The following is a 26326-nucleotide window of genomic DNA, read 5'->3' as shown; positions in this document are numbered from 1 at the left end:
CCTGATACCTAGTTATGAGTTATTTATTAGTGCTGAGTGGAAATAGAACTGGTGCTACTAAGGAAGAATTATTATCATTGGATCAAGAAAAACCATGACTCTCTTTATTTTCCTTTGGAGCATCAATACTGATTCATCTTTGATTTATAACTTAATATCATTGGGAAATTGTCCTGGCTCATGTAAAATGCCCCAAACACAGCTCTTTAGCTATAAAATCCTGTTAGAATTCAGTCTGGGTTATTTGACAAAGTGACATCATAGAGTATCTATAATTTCACTTTTGTGTATTTCATGCTTGTTCTTGTAACTGATTCCCCAGGCTTCTCTTGTGATATTGGGTTGGTCATTTGATGGATCTGGTGATGTCTTTGCTTTGTCATTGTATTCTTCTCACTTTAGAGTATACATAGGGTATATGGACAGGTAATGCATTTGTTGATTTGGAAGCCAGACTTCAGATTTCTTTCTTTTATTCCCATTTTTACTTCCGTAAAATCTATAAGGACTCATGCTCAAGTTAATGAAAGCTGACAGTATACTTGAAATAAGATAAATCTAGGTTACCCTAAAATACACCCATTGACATATGATTTCAAATAAATTGAGGCATATTTGTTGAGAAAATTATTTTAGTTATAGTATAAATTTTATTTGAGTCGAGTTTTATATTTTTATCTAGAATAATCCTAAGATTGTGCAGTTAACTGCTTAGGATGTGATGGCAAATTTGAAAAAAGAGACCACATAGGTTTTCAACACCTAATAAAAGCGATAATGTAGCCAAATGGAGATCTGACCTTCCTAGTCACTGCAGAATATTGTCTGGGTTTTATATCTCCTCAGCAAATGTCCTGGATAGTAATATCATTGAAAATATTTGCATTTGTCCCTCTCCCTCCTCCTCCTTGATTCTCCACTAACATTGTCCTCAACCAGGAAGGAAAAGTTTTATTGCAAAAGGAGAAAGGTGTTGTCCTAGGGATTTTAATTTTGGGAAATTCCTGACTATTTTAATTTTACTTTGTGGATATTGAAGAATGTATTTGATTTGTAATCCTATAAATTGAGAGCAGACCTAGGTAGTCTAAGATGTCAGCCACTTAAATCCCTATCTGTACAAGCTATTTTTGGCCAAATAAAGTTTGTCTGTGTTGGCAAGCAACTCCATAGAAGCTGATTGCTGGTGCCCTGTCCCATGGTTAGGCTGCTTTATTTGGTTGTGGTGCATGGACTTGTATTTTCACCTTGGAAGTCCATGCAGGTACATGTATAACATACACAGGAAGAGAATCCAAAGCATACAATAGGTTATGAAGTGGAATGAGAACATCCTTTCAACCTTGCACTCTTGTTCCCTTTCCTTTAAAGTAATCATCACCCCCAGTTTTTTTGTAGCTTCTCTAAAATTTTATTTATATAATTTTATTTCCATGAACACTCATGTACCCACACATATGAGCTTTGACATTTACTAATGACCTTGCTTTGTTCACTTACTACATTTTGCGCATTACACATCTATCTTTTTCAAGAGCTTAATAACCTCTGTGGTATGGATATGTACTACTTCATTAAAGCACTCCCTTATTAATGGAGTGATTTAATATTTTGCTTTTATGTATCTATAATAAACATACTTGACTGTTTCTTTTGGCATCTGTGCCAACACAAGTACAGAATATATTTCTTAAAGTAAAATTGCTGAGTTCAAAGAATGTGTATGCTACATTTTGATAAATATTCTAATTTGTCTTATAAAGAGATTTCTCTACAGAAAAGATACTGCATCCCCATACTTTCACCAACACTTAGCATTTAAAAATTCCTTTTATTTCTACCGTTGTCATAGGTAGAAATGGAATTAATCTTCTTCTTTATTCAATTTGCCATCTGTTTCTTGACTCTTTTAATGAAATGATCAAAAAAGTCTAAGAGCTTTTTAAAAAATAATTTGCACATATCATATAAAAAATTAAAGACCCAGAGAAGAGTCACAGATCAAAATTGTGAAGCTTAATAAATCTTCATACAGTGAAAACAGCTGTGTAGTCATCATTCAAACTCACTTATCTTCCCACCTGAGAAACTTTTCTCATGTCCCCTTCTGGTCACGGGCCCCTGATATAACCACTATCATGTCTTCAACCACCACAGACCATTATCTGTTTTTCAAGTTTATTCAAACAGGATCAATAATAGATAATCTAATCAATGCTTTTGTGTTTGCCTTTTGTGGTCTTGTTATTTGTTGAGGTTCATGTATATAATTGTGATTAGCTGTGATTCATTTATTGTCATTGTTGTGTAGTATTCCAATGGATGGATACTCGATCAATTTATCCATTCTACTATGAACAAACATTAGGGTTGTTTCCATTTGGGGCAATATGAATAATGCTGGTGTGGGCATTTATGTAAGTATCTCCTGGTATCCATATGTATATGTATTGAGCATATATCTAAGAGTATAATGGTTGAGTCAATATGATCAGCTTTTATAGATGCTGATATTACATTTTAAAAAGTTTATACCAATTTAAACTTTTGTTCCCAGTTTTTGAGGGTTCCAATTCAACATTTTAAAAGATCACCCTTTTTAGCCTATCTCTGGGTATATAGTGTTATCTCTGTGTGGCTTTAATTGCATTTTTCCCTGGTTACTGGTTACTAATGACGTTAAACATGTTTTCCTGTGCTTATTGGTCATTTGTGTATCATCTTTCATGAAGAACCTGTTAAGTCTTTTACCCATTTTCCTATTATTTTTCTCTTATTGATTTGTAAACCTTCTTTAAGGAGTTCTCTATACAAGTCCCCTGGTAGTTATAAAGTATTATAAATATCTTTTCCCACTCTATAGCTTGCTGTTTGCTCTTTTAATGGGGTCTTTTAATGCAGTTCTATTTACTACCTTCCCTTAGGATGAATACATTTATGTCCTGTTTATGACTTTTTCTTCCCCTAGGATTATTAAAATACTTTACACTATTTCAGATGTCTCCAATGTCATCCTTTGCCTTACATATTTAAATCTATTGCTCATATTGGTATGTTTTTATATATGGTGTGAGGGAGGGTCAAGATTCAGTGATTTCATGTGAATGTCTAATTGACCCAACAGTTTTAAATGACGAGAACTCTTTCCAGTGTACATTAGGTATGTACTTTTCTTGTATGTAAATCAAATGGCCATATGTGTGTGGATCTTGGGTTCTGTGGTCTTTTTGTTTATCCTTGTACCAGTATCATTTTTCTTTTTCTTTCTTTTTTTTTTTTTTACTATAGCTTTGAAATAAGTAAATCTTGATATCTGGTAGTGACTATCTTCCAGTTTTTGTTGTTGTTTAGGATTATCATGGTTATTCTTGACTCTCTACTTTCCAAGTAAACTTTAGAAATATCTTATTCTCTCCCAGGAAAACTGGCTGGATTTTGATTGATAATATTGAGTCTTCCAGTCTATAAACATGGTGTATCTGTCCTTACATTTAGTCTCATTTCATCCAGTGTGTTGTTTTTCTAGGTGAGGTCTTGAGCATTTTTGTTTTAGTTTCATTAGTTTAGTCCTCAGTATTTTATTTGTATGATGTTTAAACAGTATCTTTTAAAAATTGCACTTTCTTAACGTTCATGGCTATATAGAAATAACTGGTATTTGTGTATTGGCTTGGTGTCTGGGGGCCTTGCTGAATTCACTTCTTCATTCTCTTTGGTTCCCTAGTTATGTTTGCCAGTTTTTCAGGACCTCACTGTTCTAATCATTGTGGCTTTAGGGAGAGCTGGTCATGAAGGGAGCAGCAGGCAGCTTTGAGTATTTTTTCCTCAGGGCACTTTACACCCCATCTGTCTGCCTTTGGTAACATCTTTCTGCCTTTTAAGCAAAAGACCGCCTGGCTGACAGGGAAGCCTTGGCTCCCCTTGTTGACAATGCCATTGACATTCCAACTGCCTGATTCTTGTACCCATGGCTGGCTGGCAGTTACTTCTTTGGTTTCACTGTGTAGTATGTGGAATAAGGGAAAGGGCTCAGGAGCAAATGCTGTAGCTCACTCCCACACTAGGTATTGGCATGAGGGGGTAATTGTTTGGTCTCTTAATTACTGTGCCACCTAATTGTGAAAACCTGAGTCATGCCTCAGATTTGAATGAGGTATGTTGTCAGCTTTCAGCGTCTTCCCCCAGTACAGTCTACACTTTAGTTAGTGGATGTCTTTTTTATTTGTTTGTTTTTAATTTAGTTATAGTTGGACACAATACCTTTATTTATTTAATTATTTATTTTTATCTGATGCTGAGGATTGAACCCAGGGCCCCACTCATGCTAGGTGAGTGCTCTACTGCTGAGCCACAACCCCAGCCCCAATGTGGATATCTTTTCTAAATGAGGGCTTTGGGGATTGACTGTATTCTTTCCCTAGTTTCTATGCTCTGTCTTACTTTGGTAGGTTTTCTTTCAGGAGAATGGCAGGAAGGAAGAGAGAAAAAAGGCTTTATTCTACTATGTTTAACTTTTATTCCCGGAGTGGTAATGTTAATGATCTTCTAATGATTTGATTCAGCTCAAATGAGTAAATATTTATTCAGCACCATTTCTTTAAGCCAAGTCTTTAAAGCCTAATTCAATATATTCCTTTTTCTCACAATATGCTGTGTTCTTCAATGTTCCCTTAGCAGCCTTCAGCCAAAGAGGTTCAATGTGCAGAATGGTACCAGAAGCACCAGACCAGGGAAGATGACCTTGGTGTATGGGAGCATGACCTTGGTGACAATATCCACACTATTGTTCTAGTGCCCATAGCATTAGCTTTAGGTTCTGGCATGAATTCATCATTTTATGTTAACAACTACATATTTTTATTGATGTTCAGAGATCTCTCAAGCCTTGTCCATCTTAATTTCATAAGCATTTCTTGAGACCAACAATGTACTTGTGCTTTTATTGGCTCTGGAGCTAAAGATGAATATGCTTCAACCCTTGACTTTAGGCTTGTTGGGAGAAGACAAGGTAATACACCTGGGTCTTTTGGTGTTTGGTCCTGTCTGCTTTCTCCTTGAAAGATGAAGGTAGTAGGAGCAGGGGTTTTGGGTGCCAGAGAAGAGATGCTGAGCCAAGTTGGAAATAACAGACTAAGGATGAGAGCTTACTTAGAATCTTCAAATTCCTAACAGCCTCACAGGTACCCAGAGCAAAAGGCTGGAGACGATCAAATATGAAGCTTCTGTTCTGTAAATTTCCCTCTTATCTCTGTTTCTCTCTCCAATGAATGCTATTACATAGCAGTATTCTGCAATTAAAGAAAAGACAGAGTTTAAAAAGGTATGTTTCATCAAATTGTTGGGAAGTAACTGCTATACCCTCCTCTCATTCAACAGTGCTTGGCATGTAGTAGGTACTCATTTAGTGTTTATTTATTGAATGAAAGAATGATTGGGGAGCTTAGGCTTGCTACTCATGCTGGTCTAGACAGGGCTGAGTGTAGTCTGAGGATACCCTCAGACTCCCTCACACAGGCATTGCGCTACTTGCTTGATAGCTGTGCTGGCATCATGGAAAGCACAGCACAGGGTTGTGTAAAATTATGTGTAAGAGCAAGTGTTAGAAATGTGCAAATATGGCCAGATGCAGTGGCACATGCCTGTAATCCCAGTTAGTGTCTCAGGAGGCTGAGGCAGGAGGATCACAAGTTCAAAGCCAGCCTCAGCAAAAGCGAGGCCCTAAGCAATTCAGTGAGAAACTGTTTCTAAATAAAATACAAAATAGGGCTGGGGATGTGGCTCAGTGGCCTGAGTACCCCTGAGTTTAATCCCTGATATCCCGAAAATGCAAACAAACAAAAAAGAAATGTGCACATATGGGGCTGGGGTGTAGCTTAGTGGTAGAGAGCTTGCCTATCATGCATGAGGCCCTGGGTTCCATCCCTAGTACTGCAAAACCCCCCAAACTCAAAACACCAAAAAGAAATGTGGGAATGACATTCAGCAAGGACCTCACTCCAGCTGCTAGTTCTTTGGAATGAATGTAGCAGCCATGAGGGTGGGTTATTTACTCCACTGAGGATAGTCCATAAACATTCATTGAGTAACTGGCTTCAAGGGCTCTTCCTCCTCTTTCTTTCTGGCCTGTACAAGAAGCAAAATGAAAGGGCGTGGTGGTGTTGAAGTAATTTCAGCATTAAAAGCTGAAATCTTGGCTTTTGGTCCCTGGGTTGAGAACTCTGTACTCCAGAACACTCCCTGGGAAGTGGCAGCTATCCTGCCAGTGTTCCAGAGATGCTGATTCCCACTGTGGGATGGGGGTCATGTGCTTTCCACGTGATGCTAACTGAGCAGAGCTAACATGGGGTGTGCATTGAGGGAGCCAGGGCTCTCTGGTCTACCCTGGAGATTGTCCTGGGTTCCTCTCTTTCCCATTTTGTTCTCTTGTACTACTCAGTTCTTGCTCTTTCCGTAGGTCTTTGTATTTGCAGATGCCTCAAGGCTCCCCACTGCCTTACAGGAGAGTCTGTAGAGAGGATAGCTTCTGCTCCTTTGGATTAGGAAATGATTGCTTGGTAATACACCTGGGTCTTTTGGTGTTTGGGTCTGTGCTTTCTCCTTGAAGACCATTTCCTGGCAAGCTGGAGCTAAGAGGAAAGATGTTATTCTAATCAAGGAAGCAAGCAATTGATCAACCAAACTGAATGCTTTGCAAACATTCAGGCATTGATCTAGACATGTGGGAGGCGATAGGGAGCAAAAATTCAAAGTTTATACCTTTGTAGTGCTTCTTTCTAAGGGGTGATGAGTGGGTACATGATATACCAGGTTTTCACACATAAGTACATTGAATAATGTGGTAGAGCATATGTGCTCTGGATTAAGAAACATGGAGGAGAAAATAAGGGGCAGCTGAGTGGAGCGCTGGGCAGGTTTCACTATTAAATAGGGCAGCCAGGATGGGTTTGAAGCCCTGAAGGAAGTGAGGGGCAGGTCAGTGGAGCCCTAGTTAAGTTTGTTCCAGGCAGAGGGCCCAAGCCCAAGCCTAATGGTGGGGAGGTTATCAGGGAGGCCCATGTGACTGGGTGGTTGAGTAGGTATAGCCTGAGGGGAGGAGGACAGAGTAGGGGAGTCTTATCCATCATAAGCAATCTGATCGTCACATGGAGTATGATGTGTATAAAAGTAACCTGTGTGCCAAGAATGGGCTGGGGCAGAAGTAAGACATTTTGCTGGGTTTCCTGTTAGAAATTTGAGTTCGAAAGAATCTTTCACTGAAAAGAGTTCCAGATGCTACCAAATGATACTCTTTGCTCCCACAGCAGCAGCTCGAGAGGCATTTTGTAACCTCTTTGAGTCACTCTTTCTGGGGATTACACAGGTTATTGTATGTATGGGTCTTGGGAAGGGACCATGTGGTCACTTTATTGTATAAGACCAGTTTTTGACTATGTGAGAGGAGAGACTCCTGGCCTACTTGGAGTCTCACCCATGGTTTGACTGTCTACAGATGAGCAGAGCCCCAAGGGTAAGTGGAGAGTTCTGATAACCTGTTTGGGGTTAATGATTGGTTGTCAGGGTTGTCTAGTAAAAACAGTGCTCTCAAAGACTGTTTTTGGCTTTGAGAAACTGGCCCACGGTACCACTTTTTGTAATTTGCTGAGGGAAGAAACACTGGAGGCTGCTGTTCATGTAGCACAGTGAATGTTTGGTAGGTGCTTTGCTGGAACTTACAGATAGAGAGATAAAACTGATGTTCTTTCTCTCCAGTTGCTGTGGGCTACATCTGAGGTTCCATATTCAAATCTGTGGGGTCAGCTAGCTACCACAAGGCACAGGCTGTGGAAAAACTGTGAGGCAGGTTGGATTTTTAAAAATTATTTATTATTTTTAGATACACATGACAGTAGAGTGTATTTTGACATTTTATACATACATGGAGTGTAACTTCCTAGTCTTGTGGTTGAACATGATGTGGAGTTTCACTGATCGTATATTCATATATGTCCAGTTTGTTCTACTTTCTTATTCCCGTCCTCCTCCTCTTCCCTTCATTTCCCTTTGTCTAATCCAATGAACTTCTATTCTTCCCCCTCCCCCACTTATTGTATATTAGCATCCACATGTTAGAGAGAACATTTGACCTTTGGTTTTTGGGGGGATTGGTTTATTTTATTTAACATGATAGTTTCCAGTTCCATCCATTTACTGGCAAATGCCATCATTTCATTCTTCCTATGGCTGAGTAATAATCCATTGTGTATATATACCACATTTTCTTTATCTGTTCATCTGTTGAAGGACATTTAGATGGGTTCCATAGCTTCAGAATGGCAATTATCAAGAATACAAGTAATAATAAATGTTTGGAGAAAACAGTTCACTCACCGTTGCTGATGGAACTGCAAATTGGTATAATCACTGTGGAAAGCAGTATGGAGAGTTCTCAGAAATGGAATGGAATGGAATGGAATTACCATTTGACCCAGTTATCCCACTCCTTGGCATATACCCAAAGGACTTATAATCAGCATACTACAGTGACACAACCGTATCAATGTTTACAGCAGCTCAATTCACAATGGCAGATAGGCTTTTATGCTGCAGGAGAGGGAGACACCCGAGAGCTCATGCCCCCTCAAGCCCCATGTTGGCACTGCAGGGAGACAGATCAGTGTGTTGATCTCAGTTGTTTTAGAAGTAAAAATTCAGGTTTTTCACATTTTGTTTTTGTTGAATGTGAAGTCTCTAGTTTTAAAAACATTTCTATCCAATTCTGATATTTTAATAATACTGTGTGGGCCAACTTCTGAATTTTACCCTGAGACAGCCCTTTTGAGAATTCTAGGCTACACAGATGAGAGGTTAAGTCACTGTGATGCAACTGAAGATGAGTGGTTTCATGCACTAATCAGTTTTGTTAATTTGTTTTTTAAAAAACTTTCCCCTCTTTATGGAATTCAACAACTTGTCACTAATTTTTGTAGTACTTGATGATCTTATTTTGAGTGGAACAGAGAGTCTGGAAGCTGTTGGAAGTTCTGTTGAAGTGAGTTAGAACATAGATAAATACATTTTTTGACCACTATTAGTTCCTCCTCTTCTGCAGCCCAGAAGAGCCTCTGAAGGTGGGTGAGGGAAAGCTGGCCTCCAGTTGGGTCAGTTCCACGACTGCTGGCGAGGTGGTTGCCAGGCATCTGAGTGATAGAGGCGGTCTAATTAAAGTGGGATTGATTTATTAACAGAGCTTTACTGGTCATATAATTTAACAACTTGGAGGTGTTATGGGGCCTGGGGCATTGCTAAAGAGTGCTAAGGCTCAAGATAATTATTGCCTGACTTGGAGAGAATGACAGATGGGTCCTCATTGTTGCTGTAAATCTAGCCAGCAATTGAACTGGCATTCTTTGTTTAATGTTGTTGAGGGGGCTCTCCATTGATCCTTGGTTTTCTTGCTGGCACACTCCCCTCTGCATTTCCAGGGCTCTTTGTTTCAACCTTCCATGACCCTCCTTTAAAGCCTGCTGCTTATTCAGCTGAGGGATTTGCATTTGGTTTTGCCTTCACAATGGGTTGCCTGGGTCCCCCTCATTTTCCAGCTGTCTTTCTGTTTGAATTTGAGTTTCCAGCCAATGTGCTTTTTGGCCTAGTGTGACTTAGTTAAAAAAAAGATCTGGTCTTTTAACCAGACCTGTATAAATATTTATTTAAGACGTCTGTTGTGTGCTTCTGGGAGTATAGCTGTTATTACCTCAACCCCTGCCCCCTGATGTGTAAATGAAAGTAGAATGTAGGACAAGCGAAATCCTAGGAGGCAGGAGGTCTCACAGATTGGGAGTGACATTTTGCTTATGTTCCACACCTTGGCTTGCCTGGCCCTCCACCACACTCCCCTGAACTGTTCAGGTCATTAGCTCCCTGACTGTGGAGGCCATTTGACTAGGAAGATGGATTTTAGAAACTTAGATGCGATGAAGATGTGTATGGTAATGTACTTTCCTATCAGCCAGAAGCATTCACGAAGCTCACAGTGTACCTACTCCTGGAGGCACATCAAAATTCTGATTTTTGCTATTTTTATTTTAGACCTCGGGTTGTATTGTTATGAGTTGGATAACTTTTTTTCCTGCAAATAAAACTATTTTTTTTCCAATTTAAATGGTCAAATATGATGGCTATAGGAAATGTGGAAAATACAAAAAGTAAAAAAGAAAAGCATCTATTCAAACATTCCTATCTAAGATTACCCACTGTTATCATTTGAGGGAATTTCCTGCCCCCTGGTTTTCGGTGCATTTTTAAGGCACAGTTGTAGAGCTAGTTATATCACATCATTTTGTATCTTATCCTAATAATCTCCCATAACTGCCTTTCTGTTCTCTTTCATCTTAGAGCACCTGGCAAGTCAGAGGCCATGAAGGCTATCTCAGGGTCTTTGCATTGTCTTTCCATTATCTGCAAGGTTCTTTCTCTAGGTAACTACATGGCTGACTCCCTTCCTCCTTTGTCTTTGCTTAAATTTCAGCAAAGCTTCTTCTGAACTCCTTGCTCAGTTTGCACCTGCACTAGCCAGAATTCCCTGTCCCAAAAGACCCATCATTTCCCATAGCACCCTGGAACTATGGAACCCAACATACTACCTGTCTGTTTATTTCAATTTCATTATTTTGCTGAATATGCCACTATAAGCATTAAGTTTTTTATATATTTTAAAATAGCTATGTGTAGCCCATTCTTTAAATGGACCATACATGACCATTACCCTATTACTGGACATTTTTATCACATTCATCATTTTGCTATTATAAATTACATGAACCTGCTATGAATATTTTGTATATAAGCATTTTCCATTTTTTAGGCATTAAAAGAAATTCTTGGACATAGGATTACTAGGTCAAAGTGTATTGTATTAAGATTCATTTGGCTGCAAGTCATAGAAACTCAACAACTGGCTTAAGAAAATGAATCATTGGATGATGTATTTGAGGAATTATTGAGTGAGGCTATTTGAGGAATAGAGGGTTAGATTTCCAACAAGGCTGATTGCAGAGGTTCAGTTGATGTCCTTGGGGCTTTGATCTGTCTCTGATCTTTAATTTCCTTTTCCTCTGTGTTGGTTTCATTCTGAGGTAGTCTTTACCCATTTATGTCAAACTCACCACCTATGGCTCTTGGTTTTGTCTTATAAGCTGTGTAATTGTCTCTTAGTCATCCTCTTCCCAAACTTTGTGACAAACTTGGGAGAGATTCTTATTGCCTCAAATCAAATTTAGACAGCTTTGAATCATTCACTTTGTACATGGGACAAGTTAATGGGATATACCAGAGTGGGCAAAATGTCGTCCTATCCATATCACTTCAAGTAGGGCGGGTGCAGGTCCCCAGATAAGAATTGCTATGCTTCCACCAGGAGAAGGATTGGATGTTGGGCAGAGCACCAAAAATTATAACTATGAACATTTAAAAGACTCTGAGTAAAAAGGAAAAGCTGGGATGGCTGGGCATGGTGACACACGCCTGTAATCCCAGCAGCTAGGGAGACAAGGCAGGAGGATTGCAAGTTCAAGGCCAGCCTCAGCAACTGAGTTAGGCCCTGTCTCAAAATGAAAAATAATAAGGGCTGGGGATTTGGTGCCCCTGGGTTCAATCCCTGATACCAAAGTGAGAAGCAGAAAGGGAGGAAAGAGAAAGGACCCCAATGCATGGTAAGAATGCATTTACATTTTTGTAATTCCAGCCTAACAATGGCAAAGCTGCAGAGGAGGAAGCCCAGGCCACAGCTCCCTGGGGAATTGAATGAGGTTCCCCAACCTATAATAACATGCCTTGTAGGCTCTTGGTGGTCACTAGCCTAAGTGCATGTCAAAATTATGAGGCATGGAGACAGGTTCTACTGTGAATATCAAAAACATTCTTGGAGATTCCTCTAAGGAATTCTGGCAATAGTACTGTCCAGATAAAGATAGGTTGCTGATATCAGGGGCTTCATTCCAGAGCAGCTGCAGGGTGTATTAAACAGGACCTGGACCTATATACTGATGGCCTTGGTGATATCATTATCACTTCTGTGGGCTCTGTGGGCCCTATCTTGATAAGAACAGCCTTTATGGGAGAACTCTGCTTCACTGTTTCCTGGTTTCCCTTCTCTTTGTTGATCTTGCCAGTTTGCAGCATAATTATTTAAGGTTGACAAGTCCCATGTCTGTTGTCCACTGTTGAACCTAACACCTGCCTTATGGGCAATGTTGAACTTTGTTGGCTCCATGGTGGCTTTTGGCTATGCTCAGTCATATGTGCATGGAGCTCCAGGGGCCCCTAACACATCATCTCTGTCTTGGGTGATCGTCCCGGCCCAGGTGAAACTCATTTGTAGCATGTGGGAAGCTGGAAATATCTCAGCACCCCATGGGGGTGGGGATATAGTTCAGTTGTACAGCACTTAACTAGCATACAAGAGGCCCTGGATATGAGCCCCCAGCATTGTCCCCCAACAATAACAACAACAAAAACAAAATGCCCCATGGATTACCCTGCAGTCTTACAGAACAGAACTGTTTAAATCCATCTGACTTTGTTTGTCTGTTGAGATTACTTATAACCCAGAATTAGGATATATTGTGATGAATTATGGACCAAAGAAAATGAAGTTATTACTTGATACTCTTCATAAATTCTTCAAAGGCCATCTGAACTCTTCCATTTGAGTCCTGTGCTAATGACTATTTGCTGTTATTTAGCAGCAAACCTGGGGACCTGGCCACATGGGGAAGTCATCAGAGCCAAGGCTGTGTGAAGGGCCCTTCAGTGTACTCTTGATTCCCCATGCAATTTTTTGGCATTTCTCCTTTTCCATGTCATTAAGGAAATTAGATGGAGGCAATTTATAAGGAAATGATACATCTCTGTTAAGGACTCTTGCATTTTCCATGGTACACGGGGGACAGAAGAATATTAATATTCCATTGTGCTTCAGTTATCCATCTACTGGGCAGGTATAATTCTCACAGCAAGACTCTCTAGTATAATTTAGAGTGTTCAAAATCATGGACATTGAGCTCCCCTAGAGTCAAGGAGTTGGCTGTTTAGTGGCATCTCCTTTGATTTCTGATTTATGAAATGAGTTTCTTACATATTTCACTATAATTATGTAATCGTCCACCTTTTTGAAATCTGTGGACTACTATATAAATGTCTAGTGTAAACAAATTACTCAGATACAGATATTTTAAAATCACGGCTTACCACTTACAAAACAGGTGATCTGTGATGACAGGTGAGGGGAGCTCTGTTTTATTTGTGTGTTGTCCTTGGTGCCCAGGCTGGAGAGCATAAGTGGAGACAGAGTGGGAGCTCTGGCCTGACACCTCTCTTTGAATCCCATTTAGATAATGTCTGTGCAAGATCTTAATAGGATCTTTCTTATCAGTTGTGCTGACAAGAAAGCACATCTGAGATGTTCTAAAAACAGATCATAAAGGGAAAACCCAAATACCCTCTATGACTTCTATGATGAAATTTTGTTCAGTTTAGTTAACAATGACTGAGCACTTACTGTAAGCCAGTTTCATAGGGCATTTCTCCCGTGCTCAGGGCAGTGCTGCCAGGGATCAGCTACCTCTTATACACATGTTGACAGGGTCCTGGAATTAATGCTCTTTGGGAAGGTCCAGTGGCCTTTTATACCACCCAACTACTGTCTTGTAGTACTGCATTGCTGAGAAAGCTACAGCCAGGCACTGCACAGCTGGCTCTAGACCCTCCCTGAACTAGTAAGAGCAACAGCAGGAACACCAGGAGCTGTTCCTGACAAAGACAGAAAGGTGAGGGGTTTAGTTGGTCGTTGTCCACTCATAGCTTGAGCCCTGGAGTGTGGCTGAGTTGCAGGGAGGACTAAGAAACATTAGGTACCCTAATTTTAGTCTCCATTACAAGTCTCCCAGGCTTGTCTTTCTGCTCCTCAGTCTTTTTATAGCAAACAAGGGTTGATGAAGGCTCCAGTGTTTACAACTTCAATTGTAACTACATAAATTGACCAACAAGGCTGTCTTATAATAGCAATCATTAAATCACAGAAAATGGAGTATGTTTGCTCCACTTTGGGTCAGCTGACCCCTTTGTGGCTGGGAGCAGGGGCACACAGCACAATGCTTAAGCAGTTGACTTTCTGGAGTCTGTTCTTGGGGATTGGATGGCAAATAGATCCCCAAAAAGGGACATTTGGGGTGAATGGAAGTCCATATAGGTGCTGACCTCTGTGCCTGCCTCCCACCTGTGCTCACTTGCAATACCTAGGCTCAGGATCCAGCTGCTTCCAAGATTTACTGACCCAGAGGTGGTTGCATTCCTTGAAGGGTGGGCATGGCTTGTTGAATATGGCTTTTGTTTTATGATCTGCCTTTATTGAGTCAAATTGAGGATAGTTTTTAAAGCTGGCCTTTGCTTTGGCACAAAATATAATTAGACAAATGTGCCACCCAATTGACTTGTACCTCTAATTTTTGAATATAGATAAAATGTTTTAAGTAACCGCAGACATCTATTGTTTAATCTGAGATCACTTGTCACTTTTTTTTTTTTAAACAGCTGTGTTGATATCTATTAAACTCCAGTGGGCAAAAAAAAAAAAAAAATTGTATGTTAGCAATAATGTGCACATTAGATATCATTAGATTACTAGATAATAATTACCTTATTATGGGAGGAGTTTGGATGGTTGAAATTTCACTTTGAAAGTTTAGCATATTTTCCAGTTCCCCAACACCACTTTCTAAATTCTCAAAGTCTCCGAAGTCATTTGATTGACAACTACTTAAGCACGCTTATCCTGAAGTTGGCTCTTGGGTGCTTCTGAACATGCTGGGGAGGGAAGTTCTTGCAGGTAGAGTTTGGAAATCTTTTACTCTCAATTTTTTTAAATTCTCAGATTTTTACAAGGACAGTTAATTTTTAATTTTATTCTCTTGGAGCTTTTTCACTGTTTAAAAGGCCATATCAAATGTATTGATATACACACAAGTGAGAGAAATTGTCCATGAGGTTTTAAAATATTCTGAATAATATTTTCTTTCTTTTTAGCTGTCTCCGTTATGAGGTACAGCGCCTCTGCTTTTGGGTTTGCAGTAAGTAATCTGAAATGTACTTTCATGAAATTTTGCACGATTTTCTTAAGCTCATGAGTCTCACCCTAAGCCCTCAAATAAGAGGGTGGTTGGAAGGGTAACACACCTTTTATGAAAACAGCTTCTATAAAAATTATAATTTAGTAGAATTAAACTGCAATGAGACTATATTTCTCAAGCACAGTTGGGAGGGAACCACATTTTTAACAAAGTGGTTAGTTGAGAGGGTGTTTTAGGAATCTCAGTCCTTTTCTCTCTTCCAGGTTGTGTGCAGACCTGGCCTGTACTGGAGTGATGCATTTGCTGGTGTAGACAGAGCTGTCTGAGAGTTAGGATTGATACTACTCACGTTGGGATAAGCCAGTCTGTAGCCCAACTAGGACTGCCTGAATTCTCAGCCTGTCCCCTGAGGGAAGTTGGTCAGAGAAAGCAGGTCTCTTTTTACAGGGTTAGGGTTATTATGTTGAAGCATTGGGTGACAATTCCCCATGCCCCTTCAAGTGTCAGTGCTTGTAGTTTTCTGGATGAGCAGTGTGCCATGGTGTGATGACTCACAAAAGAGCTCATTTCACATCCCTTCTGCATAGAGGTAAGGTTTCCTGTACCTGAGGGTATGTGTGCATGTTCCCAAACCCACTTCTGCCCTTTGTTGTTAAGAATTTAATGTTTGGCGGGCATGCAGATTCTTTTTAGAATCTGAAGAAGGATGTGGATTGTCGAGAATAATGCGCATCACTGCACACACACCACATATATACACACACACTTTCTTCCTTCACTTTAGCAAGACCTCCCCTTTCCCCTGAACACCCTCTCCTTCCATCCATTTTTCTCTCTCTCTGCATTTCTCTTATTCAAACAAAGTGCTGAATTTTGTATGCAATATTGAAGTGTTGGTGTACTTCCTGGAGCCTCTGGGTGACTCCTATCCTTACCCCTGAACCCAGGTAAAGCAGTTCCATTGACAGCCAGTAAAAGGATCCTTACCCAAGATTGTTGGCTTGGGATATGCAGGAAAATGCTGAAATTATCTTGCTGGCCTTGGGGAAACCAGGGCCACATCTTCTAGAACAGTGTACCCTGTCCCACATTTCCAGAGTGCTAAGAGTCAGGGGCTGTGGCAGCAGATCCCACCAATAACACAGGGGCTCTGATGCTGCTACCAGGTCAGCACTTGGGTACTGAGGCTCCAGTCTCCCCAGATTTTACCATGAAGATCTTGAATGGCTGCATCAAAGCGTCCAGAAAACAGTGCTTCAAATCACTCATTCAGATATTCTGAATCACAGCACAGTTCTCCTGTGTCTTCATAGTCATGCCCCATTAACTCTGGAAAACCACTAAAGTCATGTCTCTTTCTTCTAGTTTGACGCCATCCTGGATGTCCTGTCATCAGCGATTGTCCTGTGGCGTTACAGCAACGCGGCTGCGGTACACTCTGCTCATAGAGAGTACATGTAAGTGGATTCTTATCTTTTTGCAGATTTCAGAACTCTTACAAGTGAGGGCATGCAATGAGAAGGTCCCCAGGCTGCCTTTGAAGGCACGTGATGTGATTTTAACCACGTGACAAGTCTCTCCTGGGATGGTTAAAAAAATGGGGTGTATCTGTTTAATTCTCTGTTCCCTGCTCTTCAGTCTGGAGTGAATATTTATTTGCTTGTCTGTCCGTCCTTCCTTCCTTTCTTCTTCCCTCCCTCTCTTCCTCCCTCCCTCTCTTCCTCCCTCCCTCTCTTTCCCCTCCTTTTTCTTTCCCAGGACCACACACATGCTAGGCAAGTACTCTACCACCGAGCTACACCCCGCAAACCCCCAGAGTCAGATTTTGGGTTTTGAGAATCAGTACTTGCTATCTCCATACTGCATTCCCTCATCTGGAAAAGCAGGAAATAATTCCTTCTCTATGCATTGTGACGAATACATACACATATGTGTACATAAATATATTAATTTTTGTATGTTTATGTGTGTGATCGTGTGTGTGTATCAGGGCAAGAGTTTTGCCCTGCCGCTGCAGCTTTTGAATGGTTCAACACAAATGAGCAAATGCCTCCCTGCTGAGGTTTATGATAGTGCCTGGAGAAAAGGTATTTTTTAAAATTAATTAATTTTTTGTTGTATTATAATTATACATAACAATGGGATTCATTATGCCATTTTTGTACATGCACATGACCTAATTTGGTGGATCTCATTTCCAAGTACCTTTCCTTTCCCTTCCCTCCTTCCTGCCTCTGATCTACTTGCTCTCCTCAACTGATCTCTCTTCTATTATTATAATCTTAATTAACTATAATTATATGTAAAAGTGGGATTGATTATGGTATATTTGTACATAGGCATGGCATAATTTAGTAGATTTTATTCCCAGTACTTCCCCATACCATGCCCTCTTCTCTTCCTCTCAATCCCTTTTCTCTACTCTATTGGTTTCTAGAAGGTACTCTTGAATGGGATGGTAAGCTGTACTCTTAACATTCAAAGGTTGAGATGTATCTTTGATGCCAGGAGATGCAGACAGTAATGTACTTGATATTGAATTTGCCTAATGGAAAATTCAAAGATGACACCATAATGAATTCACTAATGAATTTTAGTTTACTTTATTGTTGGTTTTAGGTAGTACACAGAAACTTCTTTTATGTGTTAAATACTTTTATGTGTATTAGTTCTTTTAACAAATATTAAGTATTGAGTTTGTGATATCATGGATCATTTTAGGGAAAGTTAATTTTAAAAAGTGCATTAATTTGTGGCTGAAATAAAAAGAAAACAATTGTAAGTACCAAATTAATTTTGTAAAATTACAAGCAGTGGTTCTGAAATGATCAAAGTTGTATTAACACCGGTCTATCTGAAGGAGCAGCTAATGCTTCTACCCAATCTGTTACGTGGGTATTTGAGAAATTCAGTAAAAGAAGTCTCCATAGCAACATCTAGGGAAATGCTTGGATTTCAAGAGCTAGCCACTGTCTTGTCAGAAGAACATGTAATCTTCGGTTCTATAGTTGCTCTATCCAATATTCTTGCCACTAATGCAATATTTTAGCACTTGATCTGTGGCTTGTCCAAACTGAGATGTGTTGTAAGTGTAAAATACCTACTAAATTCCCAAGACAGTAAGAAAAAAAGAATGTGAAAGTTTTATTAATGTTGAAAATATTGATTGCATTACATGTTGGTATCAGAATACTTTAGATGTATTGGACTAAACTATTAGAACTACTTTTTCTTCTGTTTATTTTTAAATATGGTTTCTAGGTGTTGAAAATTATGTGTCTTACATTCTATTTCTATATATAGGAGAAATGAGAAGGATTTTAAGCAGAGAACTCTTCTCTCTGCCTATTCTTTCTTATTTTAGAGTTAATCAAGAATTTGATTTACAGTTCCAGAAGGAATTAGGTTTAGAGTGTCCCAATTTCTCTTTTCTAATTTGCCTTTTTTTCTGATTTTCTTTTGGCCAAAATGATTTTCATGTATATTGGTTATAGCCATAAATTATTGTAGATTTTTTTCCTTTTTCCCCCTCTGTGTTGAGGATTACACCAGGAAGTGTTTCATCTCTGAACTATACCCCAGCCCTTTTAAATTTTATTTTTGAGACAGGGTCTCACAAAATTGTAATCCTCCTGCCACAGGTTCCTGAGTAAATTGGATTATAGGTGTGTACCATCATACCCAGCTATTGTAGCTTTTCTGTAAGAGGCAGTTTCTCTGTAAGGTTTGCCCAGATCAAGTTTAATGACAAGAAATATCTTTGGTTTCACTGTTTTTAATGATCCCCAAACAAATACCATTGCAGAAAGTCTATATTATTACCCTAAAGGCAGAACTCAGAGATGATGCTTTTATAATTCCTAGGTGGTTATTTATTAGAAGATGCCAATGAATGCACTTGGAGATTTCTGATCTAGGGATTAAAATTATATTCACAGTCTTCTGTATTGTTGGCTTTAAAGTTTTAATCTCTGGCTTATCTCATGTAAGTTAAAAATTCATGAAATCACTGCTAGCTGAGAAACTGATGTTTGCATATTAATGAGCATAAATGAATTATGAGCAGCATAACTAGAAAAAAACATTTGTTTTCAAGTTGTTGCTAGAGAAGATTATTAGATGGAAATGGAAATATCCAAGTGGGCCTTGGTTAAGCTTTCTTTTTTTTCTGTACTGGACTCAAAGCCACTGAATGAGTTTGAAATTGCCAACGCAAAGAGAATAGAAACTTTTTTTGATCTTGCTTTCTGTTGACTGTCCTGACTGTGCATGTGCTGGGGTGTTTGATGCTAGAGGAAGAGAGATACCACTTCTGCACCACCACAGAAGGGTAACCCCAATTATTTTATTGCATTAAAAATTGTTTTATTGCATTAAAAAACCCACATAAATGAAAAGTTTTGCTCCATTTGTGTGCAATGAATCGAAATGCATTCTGCTGTCATGTATAATTAATTAGAACAAATAAAAAATTAAAATATGAAAAAAGCATAAAATTTTCCTCTTAACCATTTTTAACATTTTAAAAAACATTATTTATTTATTCTTTAGATATATATGACAGCAGAATGCATTTTTGAGTCATTATACACATTGCAGCACAACTTTTCTTTTCTCTGGTTGTATATGATATAGCTTTATACCATATGTGCAGTCATACATGTACCTAGGGTAATGATGTCCATCTCATTCCACCATCTTTCCTATCCCCATAACCCCTCCCCTCCTCTCCTTCCCCTTTGCCATTTTTAAGTGTGCAGTTCAGTTGTATTAATTTTATTCACATTGTTGTGAAACAGATACCCAGAACTATTTTATTTTGCAAAACTGAAATTCTATGCCCATTGAACACTTCTGCATTTCTTTCTCACTCCAGCTCCTGGTAACAGCGGTCACTTTCTGGTTCTATGAGTTTGACAATGCTAGATGCCTCATAAAGGGGTCATGAAGTCTTTGATTTTTGTGACTAGCTTATTTTACTTTGTACACTGTCTTCAAGTCTCATCCATCTTTCATTGTGTGACACAATTTCTTTCTCTGAAGATTGAATAATATTCCACTGTATGTATATAGCATATTTTGTATATCCATTCGTTCACTGATAGGTATTTATGTTGCTTCCACCTCTTGTTTATTGGGAATAATACTGACATGAATGGGTGTGCAAATATCTCTTTGAGAACTTGCTTTCAGTTCTTTTGTATATATATCCAGAAGTGGGATTCCTGGATCACATGGAAGTCATATCTTAAAATTTTTGAGGAACTTCCATTCTGTTTTCCACAGCAGTTGCACCATTTTATAATCCCATTGACTAGTTATTCAAGCTCCAAATTTTTTCAGTCACTTTTCTGTGAATAATGGGTATGGGACAGATGGAGAATCAGGTCTGAGTTTTCAACATGAGTATGATAGATGGAAGAGCAATGGAGTCACGTAGGTGTGCAAGGGAAGGAGTCATCAAATAGACCAGAATATCCAAACTGGGCCAGGAGGGATGGGATGAGAATGACAAGGTTAATGAACAGTAATCATAGATTAGAAGTTCTGATGAGGTCAAGAATGGTTGGTGTAGAGCCAAGTGTAGTGACATACATCTGTAATCCCAGTGACTTGGGAGGCTGAGGCAGGAAGATTGAAGGTTCAAAGTTAGCCTCAGGAACATGGCAAGGCCCCGGCAATTTAGAGAGACCCTGCCTCTAAATAAAAAAAAAAAAAATTTTTTTTAGAAAGGGAGCACTGAGGATGTGGCTTAGTGGATAAGTGTCCCTGGGTTCAATTCCTGGTACTAAATAAATTAAATAAATAAAAGAATGGTTGGTGTATGTGGGAGAGGAATGCTAATCTGAGAATGAGAAGTTAAAAGCCAAGAATTCATAGGTGTTTCATTGGTATAGATTCAGGATGAGAGTGTGGCTGAGTTAGGGTGGTCATAAAAGGTCAGAGGTTTGAGTGAGGCCAGGAGTTGGCTGGATGCTTCATCTGGAATGGAAGTTAACAGGAGTGTTTCCAATTTGGGGAGCAGATACAAGCAGTAAAACAGGTACTGCCATCATCAGTAAATGAAGGCAGGCCAGGAGGTTGGAGATAATGAAATAAAGGAGGTGTACTGAGTGGTTGAGTTGGATGGCAACAGGCAGTGTTGCGGGAGCAAGCTAGAGAAATGGTTTGAAATTGGTGTCTGGAGAAAGAGACTTTGAAAGTGAGCAAGAGAAAAACTGCCTCTTCTTTGAAGGTAGGAACAATAGCTTCCTCAGTGGAAAACCAGGTTATCACCAGGGCAGGAAAGTAAAGAGAGCAATCAGAACAGAGCTCGAAGGTGTGGAGATTGGGGTATGAGGAGACTGCTTGGTGGGAAGGTTCAGGGCCATGCTGGAAGAGGGAGTACAGAGAACCTGGGGACAGGGACAGGATGGTAGCATTGGCCCTGTGCCAGTGAATTGCTATGCAGCCACTCAAAAGAATGAAGCAGTATTTGTGTACTTACATTGTGAGCACCAAGGTTCATTAAGTAAAGAAAGCATGGAGAAAAGTAGTATCTGTGGTCTTTTCTCACTGGTTTTAAAATAAAGGGTTCATAGTCATGCATGCTTGCTCAGGCATATAAAAGATCTCTGCAGGGACACAAAGGAGACTGGCAGCAGGATCGCCTTCCCTCTAGCAGAGGGACTGGGGACAGAGGCAGGAAGGAGATGTTTTCTTTATGTCCTTTAGACCAGAGCTATCCAATAGACTATGATGTGGACATGCTCTATATCTGTGCCGTACAGTCTGAGAGCCACTAGCCACACATGGCCATTGAGCTTGTCGCATGTGGCTATACGCGTGGGGTAACTGGATTTTTAACTTTAAAGAATTTAAATAGTCATGTGTGGTTAGATGCTTATATAGTGGACAACGAATGCCTCTTTAGTTAGATCACTTTCAATATATACTTTTTATTTTATTTATTTATTTATTTTAGTTTTCGACGGACACAACATCTTTGTTTGTATATGGTGCTGAGGATCAAACCCGGGCCGCATGCGTGCCAGGCGAGCGCGCTACCCCTTGAGCCACATCCCCAGCCCTCAATGTATATTTTTTAAACAGAGTTTTAATAAATCAAAAACATGGGGCTGGGGTTTAGTTCCTTGGTAGAGCACTTGCTTTGCCTGCCTAAGGCCCTGGGTTCTATCCCCAGCACTGGGAGAAAAAAAAATACATATCAAAGCATAGAAAACCTGGAAATGAGAGGAAGATATTGAGGGAAGCAGGGCGGTGCTGCAGGTGGAGAGTGTGGGGAGAAATTAGTGTACCAGGAACTTGGCAAGGTTGAATGACACGGGGAATTTTACGCCTGTCTTCTTAGCCATTCTCAGCCCCATGTACCATGTAAGGCCACAGGAAGGACAGCCTCCTGCTGCTGTCAGCTGCCAGGGCCATCGGGATGCTTGCCACAGATGGTACAGCTTGATGCTCTTTGGGAGCCTCTGACATTTTGCATATGGTTGCAGCACAGGTGGGGTCCCACGAAGACGCCCTAGCCCCAGCTGTCTCTTTAGGCGATCTGTCAGCTCATTGAGACAGAGGGGTGGAGGCAGATGGAAGGCGTTGCTCACCTTTCCAGGCTTCTTATTCTGCAACAGAGTCAGCCACACAGCCGGAGATGTTGATCTTCTGTTTCAAATGTACCTGCAGATGGCATTTCTAGCACGCTGGAAAGCGAGTTTGAGAGCTCTGGAATGGATGCTCCTAGAGACGCATAAATCCTTTGTGTGTCTTTTCATGTGAAATAAATGGGGTACCCTGGTTCTTACCCAGGGAACTTGCTCTGCTTTCTTTTCCAATTTGCTGATCCAAACTCCTTGGCCTCAAAACTACCCGTTGACAGGATTGCTTGATGATAGCCTTTTGATGACTGACTTCCGCAGTGCCCTTTCTGCTTTTGGAAACAAGTCCAAACTTAAAAAGAAAAGTAACCAATTCAGTCAAGAGAATGATGTATTGGTAATTTGCTTCTGGTGCCTAATCTAAATGGACTGCAAAGGCAATGATTTATACCAAGAACCATATTAAAATAGTATCAGTCTCCCTGACTTCTCATGGGGTGTTTGATCTAGCCCTAACTCAAAGACTCTGGGGGAAGCGAATCCCATTTACTCTACATCTCTCTAGTGCTCTTAGCTTTATAAAGCTCTTCAATGTGTTTTAGCTCAAGAGCAGAACCTGAACTAGAAGAATAGATAACTTCAGAGATGCCCTCAATGACTGGTGAGATCTGAGGCAGAAGGTAGAGCCTTTATGGCAGAACATGAGCTCATTTACCTTAAATAGTTTGGATTTTATCTTACCTGAAGGTAGAAGGGAATGGTCTCCAACTGGCAAAAGCCTTTGTTCCATCAAAGGACATGTGAAACCTGCCAGGATGCAGACATGACACTAACTGGTTGTGCATTATGGGCAGGGTGTATTAGAGGATGGAGTGTAGACTTGGTCTCATTAATAATTGAACTATGTCCCCCCAAAAGATATGTTGGAGTTCTAACCCGCAGCACTACAGAATGTGATTGTATTTAGAAATAAGGCCTTCGCAGATGTAATGAAATTAAGATGATGTCATGCTCTATTAGGGTGGCCCTAATCCAGTGTGACTAGTAGCCCCAAGAGAAGAGATAAGAGAGGACACACAGAGTTGACAGCTATGTGAGATGCAGGCAGAGATTGGAGTGGTGCATTAAATAAGCCAAGGAATCAGAAAGGATAGGTTTAAAATGAGTGTGACTCTAATGACACCTTGATTTCAAACTTCCAGCTTTCCAGAACTGTAAGACAATGCAGTTCTCTTTAAGCCACCAAGTTTGTGGTGCTGTTAAGATTGTCCTGGAAAACTGATACAGTCCTCAAGAAGAGTCCTCCATGAGGGCTATGCTGTCTCTCACCAGCTCTGTCTTTCACTAACTTATTAATCGTTTGAAACCTCAGCTCTCCCTTCTGTGAAAGGGGAGGAGAGTTATGGCAGTGGCCAGATGCTTTGTGGTTAAGATGAAGCCTGGCACTGAATGTGACTTCAATATATGCTCAGAAATGTTAGATGAATAATTTTCCATCCTTAGAGTTTTGGAAATGTTTTAATTTGTTGTACTAAAATGGTGTGATATTATCTGTCCCCATTATTTTTATTTTGCTTTTCAAGAGCACAGAATAAAAGAACTTACAAAGAAAAATTTAAATTTGAAGCAGACACTTTTGCATATTTACAAAGTTGCTTTGACTTGGGGACATTGTAGGGGAGTAAATAGTGAAGGTGATAAAACATTGTTCCTTGATTTCTTAATCTCATTCCCCTTCAAAGAAATGTGATTTGTGAGTGGCAAGTTAAAGTAATTCATGATATTATAAAAAGTTGAGGCAATTCGTAAAGGTACAAATAATGTATTAAAACTCACTAGTTACAGAGCATCCCAGGGAAAACTATAGCTAAGGTATTTATATGTAACATGTATGCATACACATTCGAGCATATGGTTATACACCTTTAAATATGTATATATACACACATATATGTATATATGTGTGTATATATACACATATAATATATATATACACATACACACATGCATGTGTGTATATATACATGTGTGTGTGTGTATTAACATAGAGATGTTCCTCAAAGTGGTTTTTCTCCTATACTATATTTTGAGCATCTTCCACCTTAGGATAAATAGAGGTTTGTTATTTTTTGATAGCTATGTGGTATCTATGGATTTAGTCTATTTTGTTTCAGCATATTTCTACTAAAGAAGTGGGTTATTTCCAATGTCTTGGGGTTATAAACAACCCCAAATAACTGTCTTTATACATTTGTATTTTAATGCTTTTCTTATTTCTTTAGGATCTGGTACTAGAAGTTGAGGTCAAAGTTTAGGCTACCATAATATTGACAAGCAGAGTTAAAATATGCTCCAAAAATATCATTCTAACTTATGTTCTCACCAGCAGGAGCTGAGGGTGTCTGTTTACTCACCTTTGCCAGCATCAAGTGTTTTAATTCTTTTTGAATTTGCCAGTTGTCCAGGTGGAAAATTGAATTCCTCATGTTAACATGCATTTCTTTAGTTACCAATCTAGTTGGATAAATTCCCATATGCTTCTTGGGCATTTGTATTTCTTTTGGGAAATATATTGCCAGAATTTTGAATGGGAATGAGAAGACTTTCATTTATGTTTTGGAAAGGAACCCAGATTCAAGCTCCTAGAACTCAGGTGACTAAGAAGTACAGCATCATAATTGATCAGCTAGTTCTTACCTTACCTCTCACCACCTATATTCTTTTTTCTTCTTTCTTTTTTTTTTGCACAACTGTACTTTTTTCTGTTACAGATCTAATTATCTGAACTTAACTTATGTATTGGTAAATTTGTTTGTCCAGCTCCTCATAAGACTTTATACTCACCAGAGCAAAAGTCTTCTTTTATCTATCTTATTCTCAGGCCCTAGACTAATCCCTAGCATGTAGTAGGTGCTCATTAAAGAATTGCAGGATGAATAAGTTTGTTGGGATGAACCCAAATACCATGTGTAACTATAAAGCTCTAATAAAAAAAATTGCAGGATGAAAGATTGAACTATAGGATCCCTTGAACTTATGTAAAGTTTTGGTAACCCTTATTAAGATTCTAGTAATAACCGTTCACTGAGCACCTGATTTATGCCATGTATCATGCTGGGCTCTGGCTTAAAGGTGTTAATACCCAATAGAGAAGGTAAGTATTGTTCTTGAAGGTTCATGGCTAGTAATGGATGGAACTGGGGTTTAAACCCAGCTCTTGATGGCCCTGAAGTTTGCTTCTTACCACCATGCAACACTACCTCTCCAAATGATCATTTGTAGGTCTTGGTTTTACCAGTTTGTCATTCTTCCCTTTTGAACTAGCTTTTCCTAATGGGCATGGTGGTGCATGCCTATAATCTCAGTGACTCAGGAGGCTGAGGCAGGATAATCTCCACTTTGAGGCCAGCCTCAGCAACTTAGTGAGACCCTAAGCAACTTGTGAGAAAAAGAAAAAAAAAGAAAGGCCTGGGGATGTATCACAGTGGTAGAGCACTCCTGGATTCAATTCCCAGTATATGCCTCCCCGCCCTAAAAAAACAAAAAACAAAAAACAAAAAAGCACTTTTTTATGGCAATTAGCTGAATCCACAATTAATTTAGCAGGAGTTAATTCAGAAGAATTAAAAACTA

General features: G+C 39.5%; 1 protein-coding gene across 1 annotated transcript in view; it reads left to right on the top strand.

Moving 5' to 3' along the window:
• Tmem163 (transmembrane protein 163) overlaps positions 1 to 26326 on the top strand; it is a 209631-nt gene that overhangs the window by 118296 nt on the left and 65009 nt on the right. The window contains exons 4-5 of the mRNA XM_048810445.1: positions 15058 to 15101; positions 16467 to 16558. Coding sequence (XP_048666402.1) covers positions 15058 to 15101; positions 16467 to 16558 — 136 coding nt within the window. The remainder of the gene's footprint in view (positions 1 to 15057; positions 15102 to 16466; positions 16559 to 26326) is intronic.

Source organism: Marmota marmota, unplaced genomic scaffold (genome assembly GCF_001458135.2).
Source record: "Marmota marmota marmota unplaced genomic scaffold, marMar, whole genome shotgun sequence".
NCBI lineage: Eukaryota > Metazoa > Chordata > Mammalia > Rodentia > Sciuridae > Marmota > Marmota marmota.
Note: the sequence above shows the minus strand (reverse complement) of the source record. Positions and strands in the feature narration are given on the sequence as shown.